The sequence below is a fragment of the Anabrus simplex genome, chromosome 5 (assembly GCF_040414725.1).
Source record: "Anabrus simplex isolate iqAnaSimp1 chromosome 5, ASM4041472v1, whole genome shotgun sequence".
NCBI classification, from domain to species: Eukaryota; Metazoa; Arthropoda; class Insecta; order Orthoptera; family Tettigoniidae; genus Anabrus; species Anabrus simplex.
Genome location: NC_090269.1, coordinates 132,896,144 through 132,912,035, shown reverse-complemented (window position 1 = coordinate 132,912,035; position 15,892 = coordinate 132,896,144). Strand labels below are relative to the sequence as shown.

General features: G+C 37.7%; 1 protein-coding gene across 4 annotated transcripts in view; it reads right to left on the bottom strand.

Moving 5' to 3' along the window:
* LOC136873850 (angiopoietin-1 receptor) overlaps positions 1–15,892 on the bottom strand; it is a 540,166-nt gene that overhangs the window by 137,030 nt on the left and 387,244 nt on the right. For all 4 annotated transcript variants that reach the window (XM_067147131.2, XM_067147132.2, XM_067147134.2 and 1 more), the window contains one exon: positions 9,386–9,526. In XM_067147131.2, the coding sequence (XP_067003232.2) occupies positions 9,386–9,526 (141 nt within the window). The remainder of the gene's footprint in view (positions 1–9,385; positions 9,527–15,892) is intronic.

The following is a 15,892-nucleotide window of genomic DNA, read 5'->3' as shown; positions in this document are numbered from 1 at the left end:
TTAGTAAAAAAAGAAAGCTGTAGTCATGAACTGTGGAAAAGAGAAAAAGGGAAGCAAAGTGAACATAGACGGAGTTTACATATCTGGGTATTACTATTAATGGAAGTAATGAAATCAACCCTGAAATTACTAACAGACTAAGTAAATGTACAACATTTTATCAAGTCAGAGAGCTTTTATGGGATGACAAAGTACCCAAGAGAATGAAATTAACATTATATAAACAGTATTTCATACCAATTTTAACATAAGGACTAGAAACACTGGTAACTAATAAGAGACAAAATGAATTTTTTAAGAACATCAGTAAAAAAGACAAGAAGATATAAAATCCAAAATATTAAAATCAGAGAAGAGCTAAATATAGAACCGTTAGTACAGAACATTCAGAAAGAAAGACTGAGATGGTTCGGACATGTAAAAAGAATGAGAAAGGAACGGGTAGCAAGAAGGGAATTAGAAAGAGAAGTTAAGGGAAAGAGACCAGTTGAAAGACTGAGAAGAAAGCGGATGAATCAGATTTGGAAGGACATTAGAGAAGCTGGATTGGATGTGGTGGATGTATTGGAGCAGGAAAGTGGAAGGACAGAAAGGAGTGGAGCAGGCTTGTTAACCATACCCGGGCAAATGGAGTGGAGCATTGATGATGATGATGATGATGATGATGATGATGATGATGATGATGACAACGACGACGTCGACGACCCCTAAGTGATTCAACACTGGTCTCAAACTTTGAACATTAGATACCTGGTGGTAAATGTTCATCTCAACAATTTTTGGTGAGTAAATTAATTTTGTCATTTCCCTTCTTTTTACTAGTGACATACTATATTTGAATTTGTTATTTTATTGTTTTTCCTTTTCTTGTTCAGAGTAATTATTTTATAGAATTCTGTTCAGAAATAAATTCTCTATAATTAAGTAAATGCCGGTCCTCATAGGCCAAGTGTAGCATGCCTGCCTCTCACCCGGAGGTCATGGGTTCGATTCCCAACCAGGTCAAGGACTTTTACCTGGGCCTGAGGGTTGGTTCGAGGTTCACTCAACCTAAGTGACCGTAAGTGATTACAACTGAGGAGATATCTGAGGGTGTGAGGGTGACCTTGGTCTAGAAAACCAAGAATAATGACCGAGAGAATTCGTCTCGGTGACCGTGCATCACATCGTAAACTGCAAGTCTTTAGACTGAGCAGCGGTCACTTGGTAGGCCAAGGCTCATCAGGGCTTTAGAGCCATAGATTTTTTAATTATGCGTATTCTGTTGCATTGTATTTGTTTTTTTCAAATAGATACTGGAACCGCAAACGAGGAAAGGTTTTAAAAATGATAATATCAACTATTAATTTTTTAATAACTCAGGAGTATTTTTTATACTATGTAGTCCACACATAGAAAATTTCTTGTCAGTATTTGCCATACATCGATATACTGTATATACGCAAATTTCATCAGTGATTAAAATTGTCTTGTTTTTACTAGTGACATATATTTGAATATTTTTATGTTTTTATTTTTCTTGTTCAAAGTAATTATTTTATAGATTTATATTTAGAAATTATATCATTAAATCTATTCTTTTGTATTGCAAATGACTTTTTCAAAGTAGATATTGAAAGAGAAAGTGCGAAAATGTTTTTCTCTTCCTAAAAATAAACGTTCATAACAACCATAATATTAACAATTAAAAGTTTTTGATTCTTTATATCCCTCTGAATCAGTTGTTTATTCTATGGAGTCGACATGTAGAAAATGTCTTGCTGATATTTGCCATACAACGGTAAATATATGAAAATTTTAAAATACATGTATTTCCACTAAAACCAGCCTGGCACTTTACAGTAGTAGAGTGGAGGCAGAGCTCTGGCCTCTTCCAGCTGATGGTGAGCGGCCCACCATATCAGCTACTGGCTCCAAGAGGGTTAAATGTAGGTTTCTATAGTCACTTTTTGGACTTTTACATTTCTTTCTTAATGGAAACTCATTAAAATGTAAGCAAGCACAAGTGGTTACCTTCATTCCCTTCTTCCTATTTCGTTGTGGTGACTAAGTTTAAATCTTTCTTAATTTATTATCATCTTTACGGCCAACAAATTTTCCACACTTTGTCATCTTGTAGCATGGCTTAGCCTCTGTATCAGCAGGCCCTATGCCCAGTTAGGTACTTTACAGTTGAACTTAAACTTTGGAGTACTTGGTGTTTCAGCCTCCAGTCTCATTTTGCCCTTGGCCTTTGGAGTATATCCCTTCTGCCTGTTTATTATGGATCTTCTGATCCTTTTGTGTGTGGCTCCCCTAAAAATGAGGGTAATGTGCTCCTGCTTCAAGAGTCTGTGATCTCAGACAATTGTGATCAATGTACTCTACTGACCTGATAATGGGCATTTTGTAAAATTAAGTGTAATCTGGACTCTAGGGTTTGAGACCTGTTTGATGTAATAATAGAAGCTTCGGCTTCTTTCAGAATTTGGTATTGACCAGACCTTACCAAATCCTGTACAGGTTACCCTCTTTCTCAAAATGTAAAATGTGGGAGACTTGCAGAGTCAGAAAACTTTGACTGTGTCATTTGAAATGAGAGATCTCCTGCCCTAAAACTATAAATTTTATAAGTTTTTGTGCTCACCTATTGTAAAAACTTTCTGAGCTTACAAACTCCTCAACTGAAGGATTTTCTGAACTTACGAGTTTCCTGGTTGTAACTTTTCGAGTTTCTCAGATCTTTATATAAGGCACTCCTTGTAATTCAGTTGTGGTTGATGTTTAAAAGTTTCTAATATAGGAAAAGAAAGAAAATAAATTTATCTCAGATTTTGTTGGCAATACTTAAACTCTGGTTTATGCTTTGTCCAGCCATTCACCTTTCATGCTTCTTTCTCTCTGTGGTCCACTGAAATGCAGTAACATGAACTATACATACTGAACATGGCCTAATACACTGAAAGTTTATTTAGAGTACAATGAAAATCCACAGCCTGTTTTCAGTCATTCGAATGGTTCAGGAATGGAATGAATAAAGCCCCCATCTTGCGGTGAGGATATGAATTGTGCCAGCTGCCGAAGCCTGTTGCATTCCTCTGGGGTAATGATTAATGAATGACAGATGAAATGAAATTATATTGGAGAGTGTTGCTGGAATGAAATATGACAGAGAAAACCGGAGTACCCAGAGAAAAACCTGTCACGCCTCTGCTTTGTCCAGCACAAATCTCACATGGAGTGACCGGGATTTGAACCACGGAACCCAGCGGTGAGAGGCCGACGCGCTGCTGCCTGAGCCACGGAGGCTGTATTTCGAGTACAATGCAGTCACAAAAATTAAACATTCATTAACCCAAATAATTTTATTTATTTTTTGCATAATCAATTCACAACTGTGTTTCTCAGGCAGCAGACACAAAAAAACTAAGTGTTAAAATATTGATCTGAATGTTTTCTTTACACTTCAACATCAAATGTTGTCAATAATTAGCAGAATTTATCCCAAGATAATTAATATATTTTCCTTTTAATTTTATTCATCCTACTGGAATGATGTTGGAATAATTTGGGTTAAAATGTTTTATGTTTCAACTAGAGAAACATGACAGGTCAGTTTACATTACCATGATACTTGGCATTAACACATCTTGGTTGTCACTGGGTATGTCTGTTGGCTTGTGTTTCAGAGATGGCGGGTTCAAAACCTGCTATCAGTTGTCCTGAAGATGGTTTTCCATAGTTTCGAATTTTCAGACCAGGCAAGTACAAGGGCTGTACCTTAACTAAGGCTATGGTTGCTTCTTTCCCAGTCCTAGTGCTTTCCCATATTTCTTGGAAAACCATTAGAGCCACAAAGAAAAGCCTATGAATGTCTTTTTAAATCAAAAATTAAGTTGCCTAAAGGAAATCATAATGAAATTTCATTAATTGCGATTCAGTTTCTTCCAGGGACCCTAATTTCTTATATAAAAGTGAAAGAACCAAACCAAACCAAACCAAACCAAACCCCATGGCACTACAGCCCTTGAAGGGCCTTGGCCTACCAAGCGACCGCTGCTCAGCCCGAAGGCCTGCAGATTACGAGGTGTCGTGTGGTCAGCATGATAAATCCTCTCGGCCGTTTTTCTTGGCTTTCTAGACTGGGGCCGCTATCTCACCGTCATATAGCTCCTCAATTCTAATCATGTAGGCTGAGTGGACCTCGAACCAGCCCTCAGGTCCAGGTAAAAATCCCTGACCTGGCCGGGAATCGAACCTGGGGCCTCCGTGTAAGAGGCAGGCACGCTACCCCTACACCATGGGGCCGGCATATAAAAGCGAAAGGCAAGCGTTTATACAAGTGTAGGTACGTACATCCCCTATTGCTCCATCACTGCACTGTCCTACAAAGGAGGCTTGCAGTAGTGTCTCAATGGTGCACTAGCTCCCAGCAAGGTGTGGTAATCCAACTGATGAGCCCACTGCCACACTGGGGCAATCATCATCGTCATACACTAAAGTTTAAGCCTTGTCACTGCCACCATTCTCTTCTCAATCCTGCTGTTCTCTTAACTTCCTTGTAGTCTTTACATGCCATCAAGTTTCTCACATCCTCAAAGTATGACTTCCTTAGTCTACCTCTTCTTTTCCTGCCTAATATTTTTCCTTCAAAGAAGTTTACTAGTCTTAGGATATGACCTGCAAGTTTAACACTCCATTACATGAAAGGTGGAGATTACCTATTGTTTAAATGTTTTTGTGAATTTTTAATTTTATTGAAATGCGTGAAGGGTTGTTCTCCAGGACATCGTCCGCGCAGAGTGGAGTCATTGTTAGTCACTACCAAGGCGTGTACATGAGTAGATGTTTGTTATTCTTCTCCCAGGTGGCGAGATCCCGCCTATACATGTGACCGTGTGACTATTGTAAGTTATATTCTTGACTTTTGTTGGTGTTGCTCTTGTTATACCTTCACCTACAGTTACTCATTGTTCTTTTTATATTACTTTTTAGGAATGGTACGCTTTAGAGCATACAATGGATTTTGAAAAGGAAGAATAATGCATCAGGGACTTGCTAGCTGAGATATTTTTGTTCTTTTCACTTTGTGTATTTTACTTTTATTACTTTTAGTATTTTTTACTATTGTTACTATTGATGTGAATTTTACTGTAGTGTTTATTATGAAAAGTATCCGGACACCCCCCTATAAACACACGTTTTTCATTTTAGGTGCATTGTGCTGCCACCTACTGCCAGGTACTCCATAGCAGCGACCTCAGTAGTCATTCGACATCGTGAGAGAGCAGAATGGGACGCTCCACAGAACTCACGGACTTCGAACGTGGTCAGGTGATTAGGTGTTACTTGTGTCAGAAGTGTGTACGTGAGATTTTCACACTCCTAAACATCCCTAGGTCCACTGTTTCTGATGTGATAGTGAAGTGGAAACGTGAAGGGACACATACAGCACGAAAGCGTACAGGCCAACCTCGTCTGTTGACTGACAGAGACCACCGATAGTTGAAGAGGGTCATCAAGTGTAATAGGCCATCACACAGAAATTCCAAACTGCATCAGGATCCACTTCAAGTACTATGACAGTTCAGTGGGAGGTGAGAAAATGTGGATTTCATGGTCGAGAGGCTGCCCATAAGTCACACATCACGCAGATCAATGCCAAACGACACCTTGCTTGGTGTAAGGAGCGTAAACATTGGTCAATTGAACAGTGGAAAAACGTTTTGTGGAGTGACGAATCACGGTACATAATGTGGTGATCCGATGGCAGGGTGTGGGTATGTCAAATGCCCGGTGAACGTCATCTGCTAGCGTGTGTAGTGCCAACAGTAAAATTCGGAGGCAGTGCTTTTCATGGAGGGGGCTTGTACCCCTTGTTGTTTTACGTGGCACTATCATAGCACAGGCCTACATTGATGTTAAGCACCTTCTTGCTTCCCACTGTTGAAGAGCACTTCGGGGATGGCGATTGCATCTTTCAACACGATCGAGCACCTGTTCGTAATGCATGGCCTGTGGTGGAGTGGTTACACGATAATAACATCCCTGTAAAGGACTGGCCTGCACAGAGTCCCGACCTGAATCCTACAGAATACCTTTGGGATGTTTTGGAACGCTGACTTCATGCTAGGCCTCACCGACCAACATCGCTACCTCTCCTCAGTGCAGCGCTCCATGAAGAATGGGCTGGCATTCCCCAAGCAACCTTCCAGCTGACTGAAGGTATGCGTGCGAGAGTGGAAGCTGTCGTCAAGGCTAAGGGTGGGCCAACACCATATTGAATTCCAGCATTACCAATGGAGGGCGCCACGAACTTGTACGCCATGTTCAGCCAGGTGTCTGGATACTTTTGATAATGTAGTGTATATTAAACAACTAGAAAAATACAAAGATGTTGTAAAATGAACACTGCAGGGCATCTCCACCTATGCGTGTTAGGACATATAAGAAATCAGGAATATGAGCGAGGGAATATTACTTCCCCGTCTTGTTTATTTACATCAAGTCATAACAAAAATTAAATAACTTTAAGTAAACAACAGTACTGTGAGAAAGATTTTTAAGTCCTTTCTCCTTCAACAGAACAAAAGAGACAATTTATTCACTTATTTGTGCATGATGAGGGAATCCCCACCACGCGCGTAACCGCGATACAATTATTACGCGTGTAACGGAGTGTTAAACTTCCTTCTTTCAATATCCTTTATCAGTGTCTGTTGCTCGTTGACTTCCTTTGGAACATCTCGATTAGTCTTTTTTTTAGTCCAGCATGTCCTTATCATTTTCCTCCAAATCCACATTTCAGTTGCTTCCAATGAATCTCTTTCCTTTCTTCCAATAGTCCAGCTCCCACAACCATAAAGTAGTAAACTCCAGACAAAGGATTTTACAAAAGCCCAAGGGCACCCATATGATAGTTTGTAAGGGGGGAGGTGGGGCTAGACCTGGGGGTATGTCGTATTTTTAATATTTTGAAAGATGAATGGCAACTTGTATTCCACGATAGAATAACACCCACTGTATACCCTGCCTGTTGGTGGGGGGCAGTACTACCAGTTCTACGTAATACCGACTTTTAAATCATTTTCTTGAAAGGAAAACACCTGACTACATTAGATTTTCTCCTTTCCCTGAGAGCTAGTGGGGGTTGAGTCGTGGTGCCCCCTTGCCCTTGGGCATGGGTGCCCTTGCAAAAGTCTTTCTTGTTTCTAAACTTATATGAGTATTTGCTGAAAGATTTAATTCTGAAAGGCTTGTTTAGCAAGATCTATTGTTCTTTTAATTTCCTTGGTGCATCTATTGTCTTCAGTTATAATGCTTCCTAAGTAACAGAAATGTTGCACTTGTTCTACTTTGGAATTTCCTATTCTTATGTTTGTATTAGCTCCCTTGCCATCTTTGCTCACAACTGAAATTTTGTTTTTCTTATTATTGATATTAAGTTTGTAATGTTTCAATATATAACACAGAACATTCAACATTCTATTTAATTCCTTCTCTCAGACTCTACTACTATGAAAATGTCATCAGAAAATCTAATACTGTGGATTCTTTACCCATTTATCTTTATTCCCTTAGTCCTTTCCTTTAAAGAACATATCGATTCTTCAATAAACATGTTGAAAAGCTATAGTAAGAGTGGACATCCCTGCCTCACGCCTTTTTTAATTCTTGCCATTCTAGTACATCCATTCACCACTATATTTGTACACTGGTTCTTGTAAATTTTCCAGATGAGCCTCTTATCTTTCCAGTCAATTCCTACTTTCTTCTTACATTTAAACAATAGTTCCCAGTTTATCATGTCAAAGGCTTTTTCCAAGTCAATTAATGCTACAAACACACCTTTCTGTTCATTTCTAACCTTTTTTCCAGTAGCATTCTTAACCCAAGGATTGCTTCTCTCATTTCATTTCCTTATCTAAAACCAAATTGATTTACAACTATTTACTAAGGCAAACACTGGTAATGTCACAATTGAAAAAACCTAAATAGCTTGAAAACACTTTTAAATAAATGAATTTTTAGTACACTTGCTGGGCTTTGTTTTGTGATAGGACAAGCCATTTGCATATTATTTTGGTTTTTAGCAGATAAAACATGCACAAGTTAGTAAATACATACATATTTAAGGCTGCTGTTTTGAAACAGTTAATTAATGAAAAATCAGAATAGGCCTGTCATTGAACTGGATAACCAAGATATGTCCACACCAAATTTAACCTCAATTAGTCCTGTAGTTTTGGTATAATTGAACAAGAAAGAAACTGACACCATCTAATTTTAAGATATTATGTGATTTATTTATTTTTCAAATAATTATAGAAGTAATATGTTTCTGGGACAATATTTTGAAATAAAATGTAGATATGTGACAGATCCATCTGAGAATGTTTATGCAAACTTTCAAGAAATTCTGTCCAACGCTTTAGACATGATATCATTTCAGAAGGTAAACAAACAGATCATTTTAATACATAGAGATAAAAAATAAAACAAAGTTAATATGTTCAGAGGGAGAGGAGGAACCCGGTAAACCCCATCCCCTGTTTCATATGCCACTGCCTTGTGAAGCCAGTTCCTGTGATGAATGCTATGAAAATCTTGGATTATATGGTCAGATGGTGTATACACTTCAGTGGGCTCAGCAAACTGATATGATAGCAGCATTACTACTCCTTTTCCTAGTAACCCTCTTCAGAGACAACTAGGTTTTCTGTAACTGCTGATGGCATAAAAGTTAGGGATTCAACCAGCCTCAAGATACATGTATGTACGTATGAGTCGGATTACTGGAAAGATGGATGATTACTTCGATAAGATAAATCGCTTTAGTTTTTGAAATATGGAGCGTGGGAAGCTGCACTGCCTACAGTTCAAGAGTTTAAGCCCCAACTTAAATAAAGCTATTATGAGTGTATTATTTATCCTGGTTTGTCTGCATCTCGCTCCAAAAAAAATGCTGAAACATCATACTCAGTTTCTGTTTAAATAAATACTGTTACAATGACATGTTACAAGAAGCTCCACACTAACACAGTTAGGTCAGACAGTTTCTATACACATGCAAACACAGACCTAAACATACATTTTTAAATATCATACAATTTTTATTTTATTTACAATTAATGGGTAATTGGTAACTTATGCAGCAGCTCAATATCTAAATGAGTTTAGTGACTTCTACAATGAATTTCCATTATTAAAATACACAGAGTCTTTGTTCCAAAGTTCTTTTAGTTATTTCAGTTTGAACAATGAAGATTCCTAGCCAAAAATAGTCTAGCATGGAAATATTTCTATTAGACATGCAATATTATGAGAAACAGAAATATTAAAGGACAAGGCATATCCATGACCTAGGTTTCTATAAACTTATGCTTGAATTAAATATTCAACGTACCTTCCTCACAATTTCTTCCACCATATCCACCTAAACAATTGCAACCCAAACCATATTTACACATCCATGTATTCTTGCCATTGTCATCAAAATACGAGCATGTACCAAGACAGTCGTGGCCAAATTGGTTTGCTCCACAAGCTAAGGACAGATACAATTTGGATAACATCTTTGATCAACATTCTAACCAACTAATGCTGAACTTACTGTACATGATATTTTATTGATTGAACTTTCTTCATTGGAGGACTGCTATAAAACAAAGTATACAGTACACAAACAATTAGCTATTAATACAAAAGAAAATACATAAAGAAATCAACAACATGAAGCAACCTGAGAAGAATAGGTACCAGTATATGTAACTATAAAAAATCAACAACAAAAGACTTAGGATTGCAAAAAAAAAAAAAAATACACCAACACATCAAAACTACAATTTCAGTACAAAAATCATCTTAAAATTAATTTGTACATAATTTTATAGTTGTCCTAACATTAGGCATACAAACTATAAAATAATGTTCCTCAGGGTTAAAATACATCCTCTTATGGATGCAACAGCAACTGAATGTAGCAGTTCCTTATCTAACCTTCAACTCATACAGAACTAGTGCAACTGTGTAACACTGGTCTTTGTGTATCTATCATGAGCCCTATAAAGTATATTCCCTCAAGATCATACTTGACTTAATAATAACAGACAGAAGGCTTATAAAACATTTTTTCAGTATCTACTTCATAAGGCTGACCACTGTGTGTCTCTTAACTCTATAATCTCTCTGTTCTTCTCTGATGGTTTGAATGCTATGATAACAACATTACACCGACAAGCACTTAAGCATACTGAAGGAATGATCCAATTCTTTGTATGCATGCACATTACCAATGATGGGTGTGTGTAGGAATAATAATCATCTGTAATGTCTAGAATAGCCAGCTTGATGGAGTTTCATATGGGCTGCACTGTTGGTCTCTAAGAGATGGGGACTGGGTGGTTGTATAATGCAATTGCCAGACATTTGGGGCATACACATGTCACAGATGGTTTGATGTTGGAACCAATGGGTTTTTGAAGGCATTTACACATGTAGACCACACCAAGCGAAGATCATAGCATTTGAACTAAGCATTAAAGGTTAAAATGTCCACCTACAATAGTATTTATCTACTACCACAACAAAATCTAGGCATTTTCTATACAGTTCTGCACTGATAAGTAGGCTTGGTATTCGCATAGTGAAATAGTTATTTTACCATACACATCATGATGGCTGTGGCAAAAATGTGACTCTTCATTACATTTTGACACTATATAAATTTCACTTGCATCCTAGCCCCTTCAATCCCCCACCTCTCTCTGGTCGGCAGTCTTTATTTGAGACACAGTTACAGGACACTCTGAAATACTCTGTATCATCCTGCACCATGTTTCAATGATTGGTAGCAACCAGTCTAAGGGTTCACCATCCCATCCACAGGCCGCTGTCGCACAAGAGCAGAGGTAGGGTGTCTAGAGTAGTGAATAAATGATTTTTTCTTTTTTTTTTTTTTTGCTAGGGGCTTTACGTTGCGCCGACATAGATAGGTCTTATGGCGACGATGGGATAGGAAAGGCCTAGGAATTGGAAGGAAGCGGCCGTGGCCTTAATTAAGGTACAGCCCCAGCATTTGCCTGGTGTGAAAATGGGAAATCATGGAAAACCAGTTTCAGGGCTGCCGATAGTGGGATTCGAACTTACTATCTCCCGGATGCAAGCTCACAGCCGCGTGGTGAATAAATGAATCTTGGTTCTGCTTTACTATTGATTAAAACCTAAGAATTTCATTTTTGTCCGTATTGAACTGAGAATGGAAGATAGGAAAACTTAAAAGGGTCCACCTTTTCAATACAAAAATGTTATAGATTTATTTATAACATGTATTTGCACTTGGAACTAGTTTCGACGCTGTTTGGCATCATCATCAGCCAAAATGTGGGAAATAGGCCAGCATGTAGGCATTTATATTACACAAGGCGTTACATTAAACAGTACACATCTTACAAGGAGATAAAAACAGGGACGAATATAGAAACAAATGAATCGTTGAGAAAGCAAAAGTTATGCATATTAAAAATAACCTTAACCACACAACTTGCAGTGCGAAAATATTCTTCTTGAATGATTCCTGAATATAAAACACATGCGCACACATTTCTGAAGAGCCAGAAGGCAGGACAAAGTAAAGTGAAACCTTAAGAGTTCTTCTGAGAAGAGTTCATCATTTTTTCTATGTTCCGACTAACTAATGAAGTCTCACTTGAGTTCCTGATAAACATACACAATAGGAATTCTCCTTCACTCTCAACAATAGCTATAAAGACCAACGGTAAATTTCATTTTAAGTATTGTGCAGAGACGTGAAAGCATGATCTTGAACATGATATAGCTCCTTCATTTAACCCAATTTTTTACACAAGGTGTTACATTAAATAATACACATCTTACGAGGAGATAAAAACAGGGACGAATGTAGAAACACATGCATCGTTGAGAAAGCAAAAGTTATACATATTAAAAATAAGCTTAACCACACAACTGCAGTGCGAAAATATTTGCCTTGAATGATTCCTGAATACAAAACGCACGCGCACACCGCCATCGACAATAACATCAAATTTGCTAATATCCAATTCTGGGCTATGTACGTAGATGACACATTTATAATCCTAGATGAATGCTCCATAGACACGCCATCCACCCTCAAAAACCTTAATAACATTGATCATGACATTAAATTTACCTCAGAATCAGAGACAAACAACTCCATCAACTTCCTAGACCTAACAATCAATAGGCACCCCTCTTCGTTCACATATAGTATCTATAGAAAGCCCATTCAAACGGCCACTACTATAAGAAATGACTCACTACACCCCCAAACACACAAAGCGGCTACATATAATAGCTTAGTAGACCGAGCATTCAAAATTCCGATGTCAAGAAAAAACTTAAATAAAGAATTGAACACCATTCGCTCTATAGCAAAATTCAATGGATATAATGAATCCTTTATTGAAAGAATAATCAATAAATTCAGACACCGCCCAAAAACCACCCTAATAAAAGACAATACTAGCACTGCCATGTTTTCCACATTTACCTTCAATAAAGAAATTTACAACATCACTAACGTTCTTAAAAAACACAACGTTAAAATAGCCTTTCATACTAACAATAGAAGCACAGAGATCCTACACAACTCTTCATCAATAAATAAAAGTAGTCCTTTTTCTAAATCAGGTGTATATAGGTTTTCTTGCCAAAACTGCAAAAGTTCTTACCTAGGGCAAACAGGACGCAGCTTTAAAATCAGATATGCAGAACATGTCAATGCCATAAAACACAACCGTTTTTCCGCGGTCGGCCTACATATAAAAGAATTTAAGCACAACTTTACTGAAATAAATCAAGATCTTGAGGTATTAGATATTCTAAACAAAGGTTCTTTCCTAGACGTCACTGAAAACCTCTATATTCATTTAGACCAATATTTCAATCCCAACCTAAACTTAAATGATATCTCAGAGAAACCAAAGATCCTATTCGACTTTCTCATTGAATTTTTCAAAAACATGAATATCCCGAAAAACAGATCTGTCTTTCAGATTATGCATAATACTTTATCACGCCACACACTTTCACCACATCACCCTCCATACTTCCCCTCCTTCCACTCCTCCTCCCCTCTCCCCTCCTAATCCAACAATGGCCGCTCCCCAGACCTAAACTATCCAACACGCTCTGTTCCTCTTCATCTCGCGCCATAGCTTTACCGCCTTATGTCCCGCAATAAACATCATAGAAACCTGCCCCAACCCTACACATAACGCTGCAACAATACACCACAAATACTGGCACAGTCAACCTCCAAACTCTCAAAAACGTATTCCTTAATGCCAATTTTATATTCTTGTCGAGCTGAATACCGGACCTGTGAAGATTACAAGATTATTTTGTGCATCTACAGAATGGTGTGTTAATAAAGCTATGTAATATAGAGAGAGACTTTCAAAGGTGGTCAAATGAAGAAGTTATATCATACTCAAGATCATGCTTTCATATCTCTGCACAGTATTTAAAATACAATTTACCGTTGGTCTTTTATAGCTATTGTTGAGAGTGAAGGAGAATTTCCTGTTGTGTATGTTTATCAGGAACTCAAGGGAGACTTCATTAGTTAGTCGGAACATAGAAAGAATGATGAACTCTTCGCAGAAGAACTCTTAAGGTTTCACCTTACTTTTTCCTGCCTGCTGGCTCTTTAGAAATGTGTGCGCGTGCGTTTTGTATTCAGGAATCATTCAAGGCAAAAGATCATGCTTTCACGTCTCTGCACAATATTTAAAATGAAATTTACCGTTGGTCTTTATAGCTATTGTTGAGAGTGAAGGAGAATTTCCTGTTGTGTATGTTTATCAGGAACTCAAGGGAAACTTCATTAGTTAGTTGGAACATAGAAAAAATGATGAACTCTTCTCAGAAGAACTCTTAAGGTTTCACTTTACTTTTTCCTGCCTGCTGGCTCTTCAGAAATGTGTGCGTGTGTATTTTGTATTCAGGAATCATTCAAGACGAATATTTTCGCACTGCAAGATGTGTGGTTAAGGTTATTTTTTAATATGTATAGCTTTCCCTATTTTTATCTCCTTGTAAGATGTGTATTGTTTAATTTCCTGTTGTGTATGTTTATCAGGAACTCAAGGGAGACTTCATTAGTTAGTCGGAACATAGAAAGAATGATGCAGAAGAACTCTTAAGGTTTCACCTTACTTTTTCCTGCCTGCTGGCTCTTTAGAAGAGTGTGCGCGTGCGTTTTGTATTCAGGAATCATTCAAGGCAAATATTTTCGCACTGCAGTTGTGTGGTTAAGCTTATTTTTAATATGTATAACTTTTGCTTTCTCAATGATGCATGTGTTTCTACATTCGTCCCTGTTTTTATCTCCTCGTAAGATGTGTATTATTTAATGTAACACCTTGTGTAAAAAATTGGGTTAAATGAAGGAGTTATATCATGTTCAAGATCATGCTTTCACGTCTCTGCACAATACTTAAAATGAAATTTACCGTTGGTCTTTATAGCTATTGTTGAGAGTGAAGGAGAATTCCTGTTGTGTATGTTTATCAGGAACTCAAGTGAGACTTCATTAGTTAGTCGGAACATAGAAAAAATGATGAACTCTTCTCAGAAGAACTCTTAAGGTTTCACTTTACTTTGTCCTGCCTTCTGGCTCTTCAGAAATGTGTGCGCGTGTGTTTTATATTCAGGAATCATTCAAGAAGAATATTTTCGCACTGCAAGTTGTGTGGTTAAGGTTATTTTTAATATGCATAACTTTTGCTTTCTCAACGATTCATTTGTTTCTATATTCGTCCCTGTTTTTATCTCCTTGTAAGATGTGTACTGTTTAATGTAACGCCTTGTGTAATATAAATGCCTACATGCTGGCCTATTTCCCACATTTTGGCTGATGATGACGCCAAACAGCGTCGAAACTAGTTCCAAGTGCAAATACATGTTATAAATAAATCTATAACATTTTTGTATTGAAAAGGTGGACCCTTTTAAGTTTTACTACTGATGTCAATTTTCTGCAAGTATTGCAATGATTAGGGGAGGGGCCATATCCTGCCAATATTGTGGAGACATATGCAGACATTACTCCTGGCATCATAGTGTGGGAAGCCATAGGGTCATCTCTGGTTGTAATTTGTGGGGTTCTGATAGCACAACTGTACATGAGTGACATCATGCACCTCATGTGTTATCCCTCATGGGATGGCACCCTAGTACAGTATAATCATTCAACAAATTATGATCGTCCACACATGGAAGACATGTCTATGACTAAGTCATGTTGAACTACATTTTAGTTCATCAAGGTCCCCAGAGGAGATCATGTGGGGTCATCTCGGATGTCAGTTCCAACCCACTGGCAATTTGCAGAACATCAAGGACCAGTTACAGCAGCTGCAGGCTAACATCCATCAGGAGAGGATACAAAGATTATGCAACTCTCTTCTAAACTGAACTGTTACATGTATCCAGATCTGAAAGAATACTACATTCCACTAGTACAAAGTGATATAATATGCCCATACTACCTATTCCATTGGCATTTTGACCTTAGTTTATAACCATTGTAATACAAACCAAGCACATGCCAAGAGCATAGAATTGTCCATCATTGGTCATTAGCTTAGATGGATTGGCCATGTCTACCAGATGAGTGATACCAGATTTCCATATAAAATCCTAATGATGATGACAATGATGTTTGTTGTTTAGAGGCCTAACAGCTAGATCATCGACCCCTAATGGTACGAGGTGCAACAAAATGAAAATTAAAACTTCAAAATGTATCCACTGATTAGAATATAAAACAAATGGTGACGAAAAATGATCATGAAATAAAAATAAACAGTCGATCCAATTCACAATGTCTCAGTTATTGGGGTGATAT